Source organism: Otolemur garnettii, unplaced genomic scaffold, assembly GCF_000181295.1.
Source record: "Otolemur garnettii isolate 467f Iridium unplaced genomic scaffold, OtoGar3 scaffold00010, whole genome shotgun sequence".
NCBI classification, from domain to species: Eukaryota; Metazoa; Chordata; class Mammalia; order Primates; family Galagidae; genus Otolemur; species Otolemur garnettii.
In genome coordinates this window covers 28,497,023-28,516,723 of record NW_003852405.1, presented here as the reverse complement: position 1 = coordinate 28,516,723, position 19,701 = coordinate 28,497,023, and the positions used below count along the sequence as shown (strand labels likewise).

The following is a 19,701-nucleotide window of genomic DNA, read 5'->3' as shown; positions in this document are numbered from 1 at the left end:
AAAAAAAAAAAAAAGACCCTGAAACCCTCTACTAAAAGATGTTTATCCTGCTGAAAAGGTCTACTTTTATCATTTGTACATGCTATACATTTATTCCTGGGGAGATTAAAACTTTAAAATAGAAGTGCAGATTGGGTATGCTTAATCTTATTCTTCACTACAAAATTTTCTGGTTACTGACTTTGTGTCAGTCACTGCTCCAAATCCTGAGGTTTATCAGTGAACAAAACAGACCGCAATCCCTGCCTGTGAGGGACTCACCTGCCACTCTTCCAGCCTGTGACATGGGGACTTCCTGAGTCAGTGCGGATACCCACCAGATGAAAAGGAATAGGCAATTGCTGGCCTATTTTCTGAGCTCTCACAAATGTATGTTTCCATTTACTCCACATTGCTTCGTGCCTTCAAAGTAGAAGAGACTTAGCTTTTGCTAAGCAGGAGAACATAAGCATGTTTATATGTTTTTGTTGGAAAACCCTCCATCATTTCTGACTCCTAATATGTCACCTATACTATGTACTTTTATTTCTTTTTGTGTGTGTGCCGTATACCCTTAAACCTCCCTTGTGTCTGGAAGCATTGAATAGCAGTGGTTAGGAGGGCCTCTTGCTCTCTGGGGGGACCTTGAGCTTCTTGCTGGCCTTCTTTATTTCTGTTCCCCATGTGCGAAGTGGGATTAATGACAGTATCTGTCACAAAAGATTCTTGTGAGGGGGAAAGGAAATGATGTATGTAAGACCCATGTCTTCAGGAAGGAGAAATAAATTTTATGCTTCTTAGTGACCCTGAGGAAGCAGCAGGCGGCTGCAGAGGAACTTCTCCAAAGATAAGAACAAACTGGACACTGAGCTGAAATAACCTTGAAAAGCAAAAGAAAAAAAGCCTCTCTAACTAATAACAATAGCCTGGTTTCTAACATCTGTAGCCATAACTATGTAGCTGATATTGAACTGAAGAAAAGCAAAGGTATAAAAAAGCCTGGAAAAAAATGTTCCCCAGAACTCAGCATTTCTCACCTTGAGGCACCTGACTTGTCACCAGCAATTAAAGTTCCTTCCTGTATATTGTTGGTGTAAGTGTCTGTCAGTTTTAATTTATCCTTTTTCCTGCACCAGTCTGACACATATAGTAAGTATTTATCAAATGTTATAATTCTAGAATCAAAAGAGTCTTTATTGTTTTTTTGAGACAGAATCTCACTTTGTCACCCTGGGAAGAGTGTTGTGGCATTATGGCTCACAGCAACCTCAAACTCTTGGGCTCAAGTGATCCTCTTGCCTCAGCCTACCAAGTAGTTGGGACTACAGGTGCCCTCCACAATGCCTGGCTATTTTTAGAGATGGGGTATCGCTCTTGCTTAGGCTGGTCTGCAACTCAAGCAATCTACTTGCCTCGGTCTCCCAGAGTGCTAGGATTGCAGCTGTGAGCCACCGAGCCCAGCCTTCTCTATTGTATTCTATCTAACTTGTTAACTTGTTTCCTTAATAAACAGTTCATGTCTGATTACTTTTAACTGATTTTTACTGAGAGAATCCACTCATACCAGTGCTCACTCTGAGTCTAGCCTTGTGCTTGATGCTGGGGACATAAAGGTAAAAAGGACACAGCCTCTTCCTCCTGTTGAGTTCAGTTCAAAGAGAAGCATCTTAAGAAGCTAGTGTGGGGTTTCCTACAAGGTGTTATAAGACCTCTTGATATATATAGAAAAGTGCCTTCAGTTGTCACTTAACTTTGTAAATACCTTGTAAACTGATAACACATATTAAAGGTTCTGAGAAGTCCACTAAAAGTCAAGAAATCAGGACCTGTGTTATCTATCATTTCCCACACTGTGTGGCTGTGGAATGCTCCCTTTAGTTCCTGCATAACACTCCTTGAACCAATATTCCAAGTTATATACTTTAAAAATGCTGATGATGGGCTCGGCACTGGTGGCTCAAGCAGCTAAGATGCCAGCCACATACACCTGAGCTGGTGGGTTCGAATCCAGCCCGGGCTCACAACAATGATGGCTGCAACCAAAAAATAACTGGGCGTTGTGGCAAGTGCCTGTACTCCCAGCTACTTGGGAGGCAGAGGCGGGAGAATTGCTTGAGCCCAGGAGTTGGAGGTTGTTGTGAGCTGTGATGCCATAGCACTCTACCCAAGGCAATAGCTTGAGGCTCTGTCTCAAAAAAAAAAATGCTGATGATGGGTGGTGCTTGTGGCTCAGTGAGTAGGGCATCGGCCCCATATACAGAGAGGGGGTGGGTTCGAACCTGGCCCTGGCTAAACTGCAACAAAAAATAGCCGGGCGTTGTGGTGGGCGCCTGTAATCCCAGCTACTTGGGATGCTGAGGCAGGAGACTTGCTTGAGCCCAGGAGTTTGAGGTTGCCTTGAGCTGTGACTCTTCAGCGCTCTACTGAGGGCGACAAAGTGAGACTCTGCCTCTAAAAAACTAAAAAATAAAAGATAAAAATGCTGATGCATTTTTTCAAAAGCTACTCATCAGTTATTCTGTGATTAAGAAGGTTTCCTGACAACATTCTAATTAGTGAACACTTATCTTTGTCATCTCGTACTGAAGAACTCTGCCAGATATTTTCCATTTTGTCCTGATTCTGTATTTTTGCTATTCTGTTCCCCTCACTGTCCAAGTTTGCGCAAGTTTCCCCACATCTCTGGGCTTCAGTTTCTTCAGAGGTTGTAGGGGTGTGTAGACTGGACTAGTGGTTTTCAGATCTGGTTATATCTCACAATCACCTGGTAGTCTTTTAAAAGAATACAGGCCTCACTTGTTTTGTCTTGGGCTAGGGCCTGAGTATGTTGTAGTTTTTAAAAGCTTCTCTGATGTCCACAGACAGCTGGTCTGTCATCCATTGGTAGGTGTGTGTGTGAGAGCCACTGACTTAAATGAAGAGATGCCAGGTCCTTTCTAGCCTGAATGTTCCTCCAGAGCTTGTGTATTCAGCTCAAATATTTGCATGCCATCTTATGTACAAGGTATTGAGGGACATAAAAAGGGTACTATGATATTATTTTGCTAGTGGGTGGAAATCCTTCAAATGGTGGAGACCTGGGTGTATTTAAATGGTCATTTTGGGCTGGGCACAGTGGCTCATGCCTGGAATCCCAGCACTGTGGAAGGCCAAGTCGGGTGGATTGCTTGAGTTCACTATATCCAGCCCAGCTTAAGCAAGAGCGAGCCCCCATCTCTAAAAATATACCAGCACTGTGGCAGGTGCCTGTAGTCCCAGCTACTTGGGAGGCAGAGGCAAGAGGATCACTTAAGCCCAAGAGTTTGAGGTTGCTGTAAGCTATGATGCCACTGCACTCTACCCTAGGGCAACAAAGTGAACTCTGTCTCAAATAAAAAAGGAATTAAACGGTCATTTGGAGATCACTTCTTTCTTATTAGAAAAGTGCTGGATAGAGAACTTAAAATAGGAGTACTGATAGTGCTCTTCAACAATTAGAAAATCAAGATGAAGTATTTTTGAACTCAATGAAGAATTTTGGAAAATAGAATTCTAGGGATATATTCAGCAAGGCATAATATAAATGAAATAAGAAAATTTTAGGAGCTAAGGCCTATTTTTGACTTTTCTGATATCCAATGTCATGCTTGGAAATTTGGGATGTTGGTATCACACAAATTCTTTTGTCGTGTTCTACCTGAAGTGAGTGGATAGAGAAACGCCAGCACACGGGGTCCAAATTAAGCAAGTCCTGTACTGCTCAGCTGGGTCAAGAGCAGGCTCACGCCTCCAAGTCTCTCAACCCTTAGAAGCGAGGGTGGAAACCTCTACAGGGAGGGGAGTTCTTAACACAAGCTGAATCTCACAAGATCCAACACCTGACAAGGGGAGTGCTTGTAAGGGGAAGCTGGGGTTTTTCAGTTATTACTGAACTCTTTCAGCTGAGTTTCCCGTCTTAAAGGGGGAGTGTTGAAAGCCCTTAGCAAGATGGAGTTAGGGCATAGCAGTAGTTGCCTCAAAGCTTGATAGGTATGGGATGTAGCCAGGATAGCTGCCATTAGTTCATTAGATCTACTCCTAATCTAACCTACCCCTTCTATTGACTTTACCTCGTTGCAAAATGCAGCTGTCCTGTCAGATTCTCCTCTTCCCATCCACCTTTTGGGTCTCAGTTAATGAGGGTATCCACAGTGTTGGACCAGAGGCCACCAAAGGAAAGTGATCTCTGCTTTTGTGTTTCATTCACTAAAAATAAAAATCACTCCATAGGCTGGGAGCAGTGGCTTATGGTGTAATTCTCCCACTTGGGGAGAATTATGGGTGGATTGCTTGAGCTCATGTGTTTAAGACCAGACTGAGTAAGAGTGAGAACCCTGTCTCTGCCAAAAGTAGGAAAAATTAGCCAGGATTGTGGTGGGAGCCTGTAGTCCTAAGCTACTCGGGAGACTGAGGGAATAGGATCACTGCAACCTAGGAGTTTGAGGCTGCTGTGAGCTATGGCACCATGGCACTCCACCGAGGGTGACAGAGTGAGACTGACTCAAAAGAAAAATTATAAAGCAGAAGTCCACAGTGGAGCTACATAGTAAATGACATTATTTTAATTGAAAAAGTTATACACACACATACACACATAAATGCTAAATAGTTTTAAAATACGTATCCTATCACCCCAAACTGAGAAGTGTCTGCTATGGCCACTTTCTTAGCTCTCTTTTTACAAAAATACTTTGAATTTATAAATGCGTATGTGTATATGTAAATGTGTGCATATCTGTATGTTACACCCCCACACTTTGAACACCCCCATTAAGAGCATCCTTTGTTCTGCATAGTTGGTAATGAGTGGAGTGGAAGAGGAGACCTAAGAGACACTGGGGCCTGGGAACGGTGGCCCCAGGTATCCTTGCAGAGTTTCAGAGGGCCACCAGGGTCTCCTCTGTGCCAGGAGAGCTGCTACTGTGTCTTGGGTGATACACCAGATTTTAATAATTTCTAAGAAACCTGCCTAATTCCTGGAAGGGTTTCCTGGGCTTCCCTTGCTGCCCTGGTCTCCTTAGGATGAGCTCCCTCACCTGAGATCACCAAGGTGTTCCTTGAAAGTGCTTATTCAGAGGAGTAATTCATTAACAGATACCTTTGGGTAGGGATGCTTGCTGAGCCTGACCCAGAGGAAGTCAGCTGAAGGCAGATGGCCGTCACTGCTTCTCTGGGCTGGGATCCAAGAAACCTGCCTTCCTCACTCATCTCAGACACACGAGCCCTGCTGTTTGTGGTGTGATAAGAATTCTGGATTGTGGTGATTAAAATGAGGAGTACAAAGTTGAAGCTTGGTCATGACCCATACCAGGGGGGTCCTATGCCTTATGTGGGTAAGCAGGGACTTCAGAGCTTGTTAGTGATGGAATGTGTGCTTTTAAGAGATGTTTCTGACCCTCCATAAGTAGCAGCTTGGAACTTTAGAACTCAGGCATCCAGAAAATGTATTTGCTATGTGTGTAAAAATTCCCCTGAAGATAATTCAGAGTGCATGTAGAGTGACAGTTCCAGTCTTTTTTTTTTTTTTTTTTTTGATGGCTAAAATCCAGAATCTGCGTCTCGATCCATAAAAGTCTCAGGTTCTTGAGTTACAGTGTTAAAGTGGCCTTACAGGGGTACACAGCAACAAGGCTGAGGAAATAATGATTCAGTGTCCAGTTTATACCTGCGTGTACTTCCTTAGTGTCTCAGTGATGGTGTGATTGGTGTGAGTACTCTGTCCTTTGTGATCCAGGGTCAGAGCCCTAATTTCACCTCCCGAGACTGTCCCCATCTGGTGCTATCAGGGAGTCCTGGGTGTGGTTAGGTCATGATCCCTGTTACTTCTGTACACTTTGCACTTTCTCCTTCCTATCATGATTTCCTGCCTCTGTGTGAAGGTGTGTGGAGGAGGGGAGGCAAACCTGGTGAATTAGGAGAAGGGGATTGTTGTCCAACAGCTATCACCACTTAACCTCTGCTGTGTTAGCGGAAATGGTAGTCCTTACCTGAACTCCCCCAGATTATTACAGGCTATTGATGAAGCACCTGGAGCTCAAACAAAGGTAAATTACCCAAGTTATACAGCCCAGAGGGATGTCTCTTCAGGGGTCCTCAAACTTTTAAACAGGGGGTCAGTTCACTGTCTCTCAGACCATTGGAGGGCCAGACTGCGAGCCCCTGGACGAGTCAGCTGCTAATGTCCTTGGTGGGCTGCATGTGGCCCGCGGTCCGTCGTTTGAGGATGCCTGTCTTTGACCTTTAGGTTTGTCTGGCTCCAAAACCCACGTTCTTTTCATTATACAAGTGACTCTTAGCCTTATCAGACACAGGGGTCCTCTGTCACATGCTTTACGATACTACCTTTACTGCCCTGAAAGAAAATTGTAAACACTATTTTCTACCTACACATATAATTAAAAAACATTCCTTAACCCTGATATTAGTCCGAAACCAGTATAGATTTCTTTCTTTCTTTCTTTTTGGGGAGGGGGGGAAACAGAGTCTCACTTTGTCACCCTGGGTAGAGTCCCATGGTGTCATAGCTTACAGCAACCTCACACTCCTGGTTCCAGCTGTCCTCTTGCCTAGGCTCACAAATAGCTGGGACTATGGGAAGTCACCACAATGCCCAGCTAGTTTTTTTTTTTTTTTTTTTTTTTTTTGAGACAGAGCCTCAAGCTGTCCCCCTGGGCAGAGTGCTGTGGCATTACAGCTCACAGCAACCTCCAACTCCTGGGCTCAAGTGAGTCTCCTGCCTCTGCCTCCCAAGTAGCTGGGACCACAGGCACCCGCCATAATGCCTGGCTATTTTTTTTGGTTGCAGCCATCATTGTTGTTTGGCAGGCCTGGGCTGGATTCGAACCCACCAGCTTAGGTGTATGTACCGGGCGCCTTAGCCACTTGAGCCACAGGCGCTGAGCCAATTTTTAAAGATGGAATCTCACTCTTGCTTAGGTTGGTTTTGAACTTCTGAGTTCAAAGGATCCACCTGCTTCAGCCTCCTGGAGTGCTAGGATCACAGGTGTGAGCCACAGCCCACAGCCAGTATAGATTTCAGTGTTCAATTCCTTGGGAAAACTATGTTAGAAGATATAAAGAAGCAGGGAGGGACTGGACCCTCCTTGTAGTGAGCAAGTTTGGATTTAGGACGAGTAAGAATAAAATATTCAACTGAATGTTTGTGTCTCTTCTTATATGTGACATTTTGAAATGAGACATAAATATTTGTAAATATTCATAGAATCAATACAATTCAACAATAGGAGCAAGCTGCTCCTATTGCTGCTTCTTTCTTTTTCCATCGAGACAGAGTCTCACTTTGTCGCCCTGTCATAGCTCACAGTAACCTCAAGGTCTTGGGCTTAACTGATCCTCTTGCCTTAGTCTCCCAAGTAGCTGGCAGTACAGGCGCCTGCCACAATGCACGGCTATTTTTAGAGATGGGGTCTTGTTCTTGCTTATGCTGGTCTTGAACCTGTGAGCTTAGGCAATCCTCTGCCTTGGCCTCCCTGAGTACTAGGATTACAGGTGTGGGCCATCCCACCTGGCCTTAATATAAATATTTCATGTTAAAAATTCAAATAACATGAACAGCATTGCAGTCAGCAACTTGATTTTCTGCAATGATGGACGACTCTTGGTAAGGGTCTGCATAAACAAATGTAATCTTCCCTTGATATGTGGTAACTGCAGTGCAGGGAACTTGAGAACAAAAAGTTCTTTGTGTGTAACACAGAATTGGAGTCTAGGTCTCCCAGTGTGAATGTCAGGTAGGACACTTGAACCTCGTGTGGAATGAAGGACAGAGCTTCACTGAGCCGGGCTTCTTGAGCATTGCAGTTCATATGGCATCCCTGACCTAAGTTCTGCTTCCCGCAGGTGACAGTGGTGTCACAGTTCTTTTAACAACCAAAGAAAATGGCTGGGTGCCGTGCCTTATGCCAGTAATCCCGTCACTCTGGGAGGGCAAGGCAAGTGGATTGCTTGAGCTCAGGAGTTCTAGTCCAGCCTGAGCAAGAGGGAGACCCTGTCTCTACTAAAAATAGTAAAATTAGCCAGGTGCACACCTATAGTCCCAGCTACTTGGGAGGCTGAGGCAAGAGGATTCCTTGGACCCCAGAGTTTGAGGTTGTTGTGAGCTAGGATGACAATATGGTACTCTAACCTGGGGCAACACAGTGAGATTTTTGTTCCAAAAAATGACAAAGAAAAAGCTCCCCCCAAATGTCAATCTGTTTCCTTAGAGGCCAGTATCATGCTCCACCTGCAGCAGCACTGCTACACCTGGTTGCTGGAGAGTAAGTAATTGCTCTACACTGTGTGAAATTAGGAGGTGAGAAAAGAAGGGGGAGGGGAGCCAGGAGAACTGAAAACTAGGAGGAAGACCAGCTGCTGGTTTGTGTTTTTAGTTTTAGGATCGATCTTATAGGATTATTATTAATTATGCAGAGTGGAACATGAGCTTGGTTTGTGAAATTTGTGTTGTTCCAGCTATTGTAACATCCTGAGGGGTCATGTGTTGTGTGGCTATTGGACAGGTTTAAAGGGTCCTTTGGCAGCTGGGCAGTCAGGGTGGCACCATGGGTGAGCACAGGCCTCGGGGTCAAGTTGGTGAGGAGGTGGGTTTCAGGGTGGGATCGCCTGTTTCAGGTCTGAGCTTTAGAGAGGCCGCTTTCCAGCCTCTGTTTTTCTCACTGATAAAAGGTACAAATCAAATACCTACTTTGTAGGAGTGTTGTGGGAATTGAGTGAAATAACATGTTAAGTGACCAGAACATGGTTCAATAGTAGTGTTCTTTCCCTAAAAATGATTCTCAATGACCCTCATTTTTGCAATTTTTTTTAACTTTATTCAAATTAACACGAGAGTACAATATTTAGGTTACATTGTTCTCACTTTCAGGGCAAAGTTCCACTTGTAGAGGAGCCCCTCACCCAGAGCCGTGTCATACACCCTCACCATGGCACATTACGTGAGATCTGCCTCATCCCCTCACTCCTGCCATACGTCCTCTCCCCTCCCCCTTCCCTCTACCTCTACAATGGACTAAATAGCATTTTATTGTTCTTAGGAATATGTAATTGTTTACATATTGATTTCATATTAGTATGGAGTACATTGGGTATTTATTTTTCCATTCTTGTGATACTTTACTAAGAAGAATGTATTTCAGTTCCATCCAGGTAAATGTAAAGGCTGTAAAGTCTTCATCTTTTTTTTTTTTTTTTGAGACAGAGTCTCACTATGTCAACCTTGGTAGAGTACAGTGACATCACAGCTCACAGCAACCTCAAACTCTAGGGCTTAAGTGATTCTCTTGCCTCAGCCTCCAAAGTAGCTGGGACTATAGGTGCCTGCCACAACTCCCAGCTATTTTTGTTGTTGTTGTTGTTGCAGTTGTCATAGATATTTAGCTGGCCTGGGCTGGGCTCGAACCTGCCAGCCCTGGTGCATGTGGCTGGCACCCTCCTAACCACTCAGCTACAAGTGCCAAGCCATAAACTGCTATTTCTTCTACTTACTTCTCATTATTTTGAGAAAGTCAGAAAAGCCTGTTTTCAGTGATTTTTGTTAGTGAGCTAATTATACCATTGACTTTACAGTTACAATTAGGTGCTGTTATTGGCTTAACTGACTTTTCACCTTGTGGGAATAATGAAGTTTCTATGCTAGTGAATATTTCTGAAAACTTTTTTATTATTTGTTATTTTTATTTATTATTATTTATTTATTATTTTGAGACAGAGTCTCACTATGTTGCCCTCCGTAGAGTGCTGTGATATCACAGCTCACAGCAACTTCCAACTCTTGGGTCTAAGTGACTCTCCTGCCTCAGCCTCCCAAGCAGCTGGGACCACAGGTGTCCACCATAATGCCTGGCCATTTTTTTTGTTAAAGTTGCCATTGCTGTCTAGCTGGCGCAAGTTGGGTTTGAACCCATCAGCCTCGGTGTATGTGGCTGTCCCTGTAACCACTGTGCTACAGTCACCAAGCCTATTTTTATTTTTATTTATTTATTTTTTGAGACAGAATCTCACTGTGTTGCTCTCGGTAGAATGCTCTGGCATCACAGATCATAGCAACCTCAAACTCTTGGGCTTAAGCGATTCTCTTGCCTCAGCCTCCCGAGTGGCTGGGGTTACAGGCGCCAGCCACAACGCCAGCTATTTTTTGTTGAAGTTGTCATTGTTATTTAACTGGCCTGGGCTGGGTTTGAACCTACTACCCTTGGTGCATATGGCCGGCGCCCTCACCACTGTGCTACCGGCACTGAGCCTGAACTTAATTTTTTTTTTTTTTTTTTTGAGACAGAGCCTCAAGCTGTCCCCCTGGGCAGAGTGCCGTGGCATTACAGCTCACAGCAACCTCCAACTCCTGGGCTCAAGCGAGTCTCCTGCCTCCGCCTCCCAAGTAGCTGGGACCACAGGCGCCCGCCACAACGCCCGGCTATTTTTTGGTTGCAGCCGTCATTGTTGTTTGGCGGGTCCGGGCTGGGGATTCGAACCCGCCGCCTTAGGTGTACGTGGCTGGCGCCTTAGCCGGTTGAGCTATAGGCGCCGAGCCCTGAACTTAATTTTTTAACCAATGACATATTCTCAATCATTTTGCCAAATTACTCAGATTGTAAATGACAAATTTAGCACTGTAAATTTTAGCAAAATGAGCCATGTTTCTGAAGGGAAATAAGGTGAAATGAAGACTTGGTAAGCATGAGAAGTCCCTTTAAAATCTCCACACAACGCTTCCCTGCTGTGTCTTTTTTGCTCTCTTTCTACCATCGTGTGGATTTGGGCAAGTTGTTTTAACCTCTCCAGACCTCAGTTTCCTCATTTTTAAAATTAAGAGTTTGGATGAATTAATCTTTAAGGTTTGTTTTAGCTCTGAAATATTTTCATTTTAACACCTCATTTATTAATTAAGTCACTTTTATGAAATGCTATAATGTAAGATAAATAGAATTTTTCGAATTTTATAAAGAATGTGTTGGGCACAGTGGCTCATGACTATAACCTCAGTACTTCTTCAGGCCAAGGGTGGAGGAGGACACTTGAGGCCAGGAGTTTGAAACCACCCTGAGCACCATAGCCAGATATGATCTCTACTACAGAATGAAAAAAAAAAAAATTAGCCAGGCACAGTGGTACATGCCAGTAGTCCTAGCTCCTCAGTAGAGTAAGGCAGGAGGATTGCTTGAGCCCAGGAGTTCAAGGTTAACAGTGAGCTGTGATTGTGCCACTGCGCTGCAGCCTAGGGAATGTAAGCGAGATTCTGGTTATTAAACCAGAATAAAACAACTACTTACCAATTTTCAAATATAGGCTTCTATGTGTGGTATATTTTCATTGTAGTGAATGCATCATATACTGTATACCTCATGCAGATCTTTGGGAATATAACCTTTGATTTCAGCACTGTAAATGATAGACCACGTAGTTCAAACCACTGGAACACTTTGAAGTTGGTGAGATTTGAACTCAAGTCCTTGGCTCTGACAAATACCCTCTATGTGATCTTAGGCAAATCTTGCCAAGCCTCAATATCTTCATCTGTAATATGGGGATAATAAAATTCTTTATAAAGTGATTTGAAGATTATGTGAGATAATGAATGCAAATTGGATAGCATGGAGCCTGGCTTATTAGAAGCACTTAATAGGTGTTACCCAATGCTATCGTATGAAAATGTGTCCCAGATTTTATCCAGCCAACATAAAAACATATTTTATGATGAACCTTTAATCTTTAAACATTTATTCATTTATTTATTTAATTTATTTTTAATTTCCTTGAGATGATATCTCACTGTATCCCTTGGCTAGAGTGCAGTGGTGTGATCACAGCTCACAGCAATCTCAAACTCCTGGGCCCCAGCTATCCTCCTGTCTCATTCTCCTGAGTAGCTGGGACTACAGGCATGTGCCACCATGGCTGATTGATTTTTCTACTTTTTATAAAGATGGTGTCACTCATGTTCAGGCTAGTCACTATCTAACTCCTGGCCTTAAGTGATCCTCCACCCATGGCCTCCCAGAGTGCCTGAGCCACTGAGCCCATGACAGACCATAATCCCCTGAAATTTCAATATGGCCTTTAAGAAGAGGCAAGACCATCCTCTGTCCTAGGACACAGTAGTGCCATTTAACAAGAGCCCCGTGAGGTAAACTTGGCCCTGTTTGCAGCTGTTCCTTCTTGGAGCCCTGTTGTGGCTTAGGAACAGGAGGGAACTACATTACCCAGAGAGAGTTGCCTTGGAAGACAGCCAATATTTATTAATTATTTTTGAGACATGGTCTCACTCTGTCCCCCAGCCCGAGTACAGTGGTGTCATCATAGCTCACTGCAACCTCAAACTCCTGGGTTCAAGTGATCTTCCTGCTTCAGTCTCCTGAATAGCTGGGACTACAGGTGTGCACCACCTTGTCCAGCTAATTTTCTATGTTTTGTAGAGATGGGGTCTTGGTATGTTGCTCAGGCTGTGAGGTAGCTTTTCAAACTGAGGACAGTTTTGCTCGTATATTTATGAATAAATTCATGAGAGAATGTAGTCCAGTTAGAAAGTGACCTAAACGTTTCTTTTTCTTTGCAGATCTTATATTGTACTTCAAACACTCCTAAAGTAGACATGGAAAGACTGACAGGAGGACAAATAGGACTGAACGATTTCATCTTTGCCCACGTGAGAGGAAGGAAAAAAGAAGTACGTTTATGTAAATCCGAAGATTCACCTGATCTCATCCTTTCAGACAATGGTGCTGGCTGTGTTTTTATAAAGGTAAGATTTAAAAAAATAACAGTGTGGCCTAATTGAGGACATTTAAGAAAATCTACCAGGCCAAATGAGTTTAGAAACAATCTTCAGTATGAGAGCTGGCTCTGCAGGGATGCATGAAGTGGTGATGTTTCACTGTCATTTTAAAGGTCTTCAAGGCATTATTATATTTTGTTTATTTGCCATTTCCTAGAATTGATTCCCTTCAGCTTTATCTTCACTAGAATTTAGAACCTCCTGAAAAGGAGAGTCTGACCCTGGTGCCCACTCATTATCCAACTGAGCGCTCCCAGGTCTGTAGTTCTGATGACGTCCAGGCTGATTTCCATTGAGTGTTTCTTCCAACTGCACCCACTTTTGGCCACTCTGCTTCTTTAAAAATGCTCTTCAAAGTTTTCTGAACTATATACAATTTGCCTTCAGTATTTATGGGTTTAACAGTGGATTCAATCAACTATAGATTTAAAAGTTTTTAAAAAATTGTCTGTAGAGAACATGTACAGATTTTTTATTCTTGACATTATTCCTAAACAAAAAAGTATTAATATGACAACTATTTACACAGTGTTACACGATAAAAGCTATTGTGAGTCAGCTAGAGATGATTTAGAGTAGATGGGAGAGTGTGCACACAAGTTATTTGCAAATACTGCAGCATTTTACACCAGGGACCTGAGCATCTGTGGGTTTTTGTCTCCACCGGAGGTCCTGGAACCAATCCCTCGTGCTATGAGGGATGTGACAATTATAATTCCTTTATTTAAATACAAAGAGAGCAAGATAAAACTGCAAAGAAAAGAGAGAAGCTTGAAATTGTATGAAAATGATAAAAATTAAGGAATGATAAAAAGAAAGGTAGACTCATCTCTTTAAAATAACAATTCTATTTTTGTAACAAGTAGGTGTAATAATAGCAGCTGAGTCATGTCGAATGCCTACCATGTCCTCAGCTTCAAATGCCGACCACGTCCTAGGCTCTTTGCATCTACTTTCTCATTTAATCCTCACAGCCCTTCTATTTTGTTTGTTTTTTGTTTTTTTATTTACTTTTTTGTTGAGGTAACATATTTTTAACATACAGCTTAGTAAATGTTTGTATGTACACCTGTATGACTGTCACCCAGATCAAGGGTGGCATTTTTGCCACCCAGAAGGCTTCCTTATGCCCCTTCCTGGTCAGTACTCTCCCACATTCTGACCTGTGTTACCATTTGCTTGTTCTTGAACTTCATGTCATCACATGTCACTTACTCTACCATTTCTGGCTTCTTTTGCTTAACATGATATCTGTGAGATTCATCCATGGTTGGTGTTACTTGTAACCTCTATTCTATCAATGTAGAAGCAGGATCAGGATGTTACTGTCATTTATGTGAATGTTCCAATTGCCTGAGCTTTGCCCTGCAGGACTCAGGAAGGTTAAGTAGCTCGCCCAAAGTCATACAACTAGACAAATTCAAGAGTCGATCTAAGAGGTTTAACGTCAGAGCTGGCATTTCCATTCCCTGAGCTAAGAATTAATGATAGATGTCACACAACAGGGTGTGTTTTATGCCTTTGTTTTGTCCAAATCCTGATTTGCTGATGCTTTGTCATCTAAAAAGGTCTTAGGAAGTTATCATCTTCACTGTAAGTGGTGCTTGAACTTCCCACTTGATAGAAGGGCTATTTTTAGCTCTGTGAAGGCTGTGACTGGGCTGCAGGTTGACTGGGTGACCAGATGGAAAATCTGTGAGTTGGGAAAGTCATGAGGGATTATCCGAGGGAAGCTCAGGACACGAGGCACATGCAGCAGAGAGGACTTGGAAGTTTTGCAAATGTGTGCAGATTTTTAGGTCTTAGCCTCTGACATCCATTCAAAGCTTGTACTTCTATTTTTTTTTAATGACTCGTCAAACATTTCCCTGCCTCGGAGTACTAGTCACGGGTCTTGTGGAGACAGAGGACAGAGCAGCAGAGGAGAAAGTGAAGCATAATCTACACCGTGAACAGAGTTCAGTTTAGATGCTTGTCACGTGTGTGCATGGGTGATAAAATGTTATACAGTCACCCTGGGGTTGAGTGCTCTGGTGTCATAACTCACAACAACCTCAAATTCTTGGGCTTAAGGAATCCTCTTGCCTCAGTCTCTCAAGTAGCTGGGACAACAGGTGCCTGCCACAATGCCCAGCTATTTTTAGAGACGGGGTCTCACTGTTGCTCAAGCTGGTCTCAAACTCCTGAACTGAAGCAATTGGCCCACCTCTGCCTCCCAGGGTGCTGCGATTCTTTCAGAAATTCTTGGTGCCATCTTAGATCTCATTTGAGACCCTTATACCACAGATGTATTATCGAGAAGTAAGATAGATTTAAGAAAGAATAAGTTGAAGTTTTCCCTTGGGTCCTATGTCTCCTCATCTAAAATACATACATGGAAAACAATCACATAAAATCAGCCATACTGACTTCCAAAATGGGAATCCTACTTGTTTCTTGTTAGTTATCCACCTTCCTAGCTAAGATTATACCATTTTTGAGTGTTTGCGTTTATAATTAAATGTAGCCAATTGACAAAGCTCAAGCTATTCTTATGTAATGGGCTTCACATTGAAATGTTTCAACAGTCATTTATGGAGGGACTGCTCTGTGTGCCATTGTGCTAGGCCCAGGGTAAACTGGTGAATAAGACCATCTCTGTCCTCAGGGATATTGCATTTTTGTAACAGAGGCTGAAGAGTAAATGGACAGGTGCACTGAGCTCTGTGGAATCTGACTTGATCTTCCCAAGCCTCAGTCTTCCTGATCTATGACAGGAGAGTCTTATAAAGGGTGTTAGAATTCCGAGAAGCAGTGAGTGGAAAGTGCCCAGCCTCGGGTTCAGCGTATGTAACAAAAGATACTGTAGGAGGTGAGAGTGGCACCTTCCCCATTTTAGTGGGGAGTGGGAGTGGGTTGGGGGACTTCAGGAAAAGCTTCCCAGAGGCCGTGGTGACCGCGGCCAAGCTGGATTCTGAGGGATGAGGAAGATGAGGAGGGTTGGAGGAAGGTGGTGGCCGTGCTTTGTTGCTTTGTCTTTGATCTCTGATTAAACATTAAACTGAATTGTTAACAGGTCAGTACGTTGTCTGTAATGTCTCAAAAGCATGAACAATAATGTTACATAATGTTTTTGTATTATGTTGTCATTAATTTTCTTTTCAGAGAATTAGAGATGGTGGCATTATTCACTTAGTCCAAACCATTTGTGTGGGGGATCATATTGAATCTATAAATGGAGAAAGTGTTGTTGGCTGGTGTCACTATGCTGTTGCTCAGAAGTTCAAGGAATTGAAAAAATGGGAACACTTTACCATGACGTTAATAGAACCTAAGAAGGCACCTGGTAAGTGTGAGTGTGGGAACAATATCCCCCTTCCCTGGGTTACATTTCTCAGGGAAATGACACTGTGATGTGGTGACGTGAGCTTTTGATATATCTTCTCATCTAGCCTGTCAGTTAAGAACATTGAAAATGGTCAACAGCACTACTTATAAGGAAAATTACTATTGAAGGAAGAAAGAAAAGAAAAATGTTGCATTGTAGAAGGCCATTTTCCTAACCAACTTTTGGAGTTATAAGTCTGGGGACTAGTGACGGGTCTGACGCGCTGTCCAGCCTCTGGGAGCAGCCCCTGCCGTGTTTCCGTTTGGCTGAGCAGTCAGGTTTTCACTGAGCACTTTAAACTCTGATAACTGTTGCTCACGGGGCTCTGCAGCAAAAGTTTTAGTTACATACAGAATTGGTATTTAAAGAAGTTACCTCATCTGTTTTAAAGCCCTCTTTCCCCAGTACTTTTCCTCCATTGATATTTTGAATTCAGCACCAGGGGATGGTATGAAATTATTTCCCGTTTGCTGTGACATCTGTACTGGCTCGGTTTTAGCCAAGGCAGCTGTATTCCAAGTGTTGTTCAAACCCCCAGGGCCATCTCATCTACAGGAAATGTGCCAGCGTATCTCACCACACAGCACTATTTTGATAAGCCAATGAAGGCCTCGTGTTCATCAGTGTGAAAATATTCTGAGCAGAATCATCCCAGACTTGCCCTTGCTCACCATGGACAAACTGGGGAAAGTTGTGGAGTGGGGATAGAATGAGTAAAGGTACAGAAGTACAGGACAGGACAGCATCATGATTGGGACCACCAGGCATGCTGTTGTCATTGGAGTCGAGGTTAAGGGGTGGTGCTGACAGCTGCAAGTCAGCAGGGACCACGTTATCAGGGCCTTGTCTATGAAGGTCACATGGGCAGTGAGGACCAATGAAAGGGTTTAGGTGGGGGGAGTAACATGGTGACTCTTGATTTTAGGTATTTTGGACACTGTGGCAGAGAAAGGAGTGGAATGTGACATGAGTTCAGGGGATCATAAACATTCTGTTGTGTTAGCTAAGAGCAAGAAGATGAATGAAGGCATAGAGGAGGCATGACGGGAGTAGTGGTTCTGAGGAGTGGACGGTATGTGCTGGAGGTGTTGTACACGTCTCTTCCTGACTCCCCCGTCAATGACATCAGGCTGAAATTGGCTATGGTGGATATTCATATCATAGGAATCAATAAGCCCTGCAAGTCAGTGCTGTGTGTGTGGTGTGGTATTAAATGTTTCCCCGCATACCACTGAATGCACCATTAAGAAGGCTGAATTGTAACCTGTGGGATGTAGAGATGAAGAAAGGAGAGATTGCAACTGATGACCTCCAGGTTGGGTCTTGGGTGAGTATGGTGCCATTCTTGAGATAAGGAAGTCTGGAAAATAAATAGGTTTCAGTGAGGAGACAGGGAAGAGAGATTATAAATACAATTTTGGACCTAATGAGTTTGAAATCTGTGGGAGAGTTCAGTGGGGGAGATAGAAGGGGTAGATGAGGGCTGAGAATCAGAGCCCAGTGAATGGGGTTTATGAGCAATTGTCCTTCACTCAGGGAAGCTGTGGAAGTAAACTCACTCAGAGGGTAAAGGGATCAGACACAGCTGCTGAGGGACACACCAGCATTTAAGGGACACAAAGAGGAGGAGGGGCCAGCATAGTGAGGAATGGCCAGTCGTGGAGGAGGCAGCCTGGTCTATCCAAGTATCAAGATCAAGTCACTTGTCTCCGAGCAGATGCTCCCTAGCAGCTCCCCGGAGTTAGCTGTGGGGCTGTGGGGGAGGAATAAAGGCTGTTGTGAAATGTACCCTCAGACTCTCAGTGCCGGTCAGAATCTAAAACACTGTTTATCTCAACCAGTGTGTTTAGAACACCAAGTAGAATAGGACCGAACCATCACAGTACTTTGTACCTAAGAAAGGCAAGCATGTATCAGTTACAAACACCCATGTGTCAGTTCTTATATATGTTTGTGCACATTTATGGATCATGATACAATGTATATGTTTCCTACTGTGAGTCACAGCAAAAAAAATTGAAAACCACTGGTTGAACTGACTCCCTTGTTGAAATGTGTAGTTTAATGGGAAATGGTTCCCACACCTAACGTGGTGTCTCCTGGTCAGCTGCCCTCTGATCCAAGTTTCCTTCTTCCAGCCATGAGCTGATGGCAGCATTCCCCGTCCTTATCGAGGATCAGCTGGAATGTCTCTAGGGGCATTTTTTTAGGGCCTGGCTCACTTCCTTTCCCTTTTTGCCAATGAAAACGAACATGTCCTCACAATGAGCTCAGCCCCACCGCATGTGCCCTGTAAACCTAGATTTTCCAAAGGCTGTGAAAACCCACTTGTCCATTTAAGTGACTCACACCAGATAAGTCACCAGATAAGGAGAGTTTTGCTCCCGGCATTTGAAGTGGGACCTTTGCATGGTTCTCATTTTCAGAGAGAAACTGAGTGGTTTGTCAGGGAGGGAGGGGAAGAGCAGGGTCTCTCTCTGCGGTTGAAACACACCTGCCCAAGCAAATCATCTACCCTAGATGCAGGGCTCTGTTCACGTGATCCAAGCCACGGGCTGAGCACCTCTCCTACAGTAGCCTTTTGAGTGCTTAACATGACACTGTAAATAGGTGTTATTCTGACTTTACAGACAGAGGAGCTGGGGTTTTAACGCAGGTGCACTGACTCTGAAGTACACACTCTTAATTGTGATACTGGATAACAATATGGATTCAGTGAAGATAATTTTTCTTTGGGAGGGCACAGTGGCTCATGCCTATAATCCTAGCACACTGGGAGGCTGAGGTGGGTGGATTGTTTGGGCTCGGGAGTTTGAGACTAGATTGAGGAAGAGCAAGACCCCATCTCTACTAAGAAAAAACTAGCCGGGCATTGTGGCAGGTGCCTGTCCCAGCTACTTGGGAAGCTGAGTTAGGAAGATCACTTGAGCCCAAGAGTTTGAGGTTGCTGTGAGCTATGATGCCATGGTGCCCTACCCAGGGCAACAGAGAGAGGCTCAGTCTCAACAACAACAACAAAGAACTTTTCTCTTAGCTAAGCCATTAGATATAAATGATCAGAACACAGCTGAGAACTTTGCTCAGACAGAGGCATCATAATCCCACATTTAACATGAGTGTGAAGATGGAGATGATGAGACCTCAGTAGTAAAGTCCTTGCAAGATGTTTTAAAAGGACCAGATAATGTTTTTGAGAAGTCAGGAAAATTAAAAAGTCTTACTTTCAGCTGAAACATAATAGGAAATATTAAAACAATCTTTTTCTCACAGTTTTGAAGGGAAAGGGGTTGGCTTGCTTCCTTTCTGTGACCGAAACGTCACTGATGATTTTTTTCTCTCCCCTCCATTTCACAAAGGCCCTCAGCTCACTGCCTTGTACCTATTTCCAACTATTTCTAGATATTTCCAAGGTTTCCACTTGTCCCCAGAAGCAGGCTGGTCCTGTCAGGCCCCCTGCTGGCCGTCTCTGCATCCTGACCATTCCATTCTTCCCTCCTGCCATCTTTGGACTGTCTCTTATTTGCTGAGCAACTTGGAGGCAGCTGTGTCC

At 43.6% G+C, this 19,701-nt stretch overlaps 1 protein-coding gene across 1 annotated transcript in view; it reads left to right on the top strand.

Annotated features, from left to right (window-relative positions):
- The window catches only part of LOC100957808 (PDZ domain-containing protein GIPC2-like), a 45,141-nt gene that overhangs the window by 9,665 nt on the left and 15,775 nt on the right, over positions 1-19,701 (top strand). The window contains exons 2-3 of the mRNA XM_003784301.2: positions 12,566-12,751; positions 15,929-16,109. Of these exons, the coding sequence (XP_003784349.1) occupies positions 12,566-12,751; positions 15,929-16,109 (367 nt within the window). The remainder of the gene's footprint in view (positions 1-12,565; positions 12,752-15,928; positions 16,110-19,701) is intronic.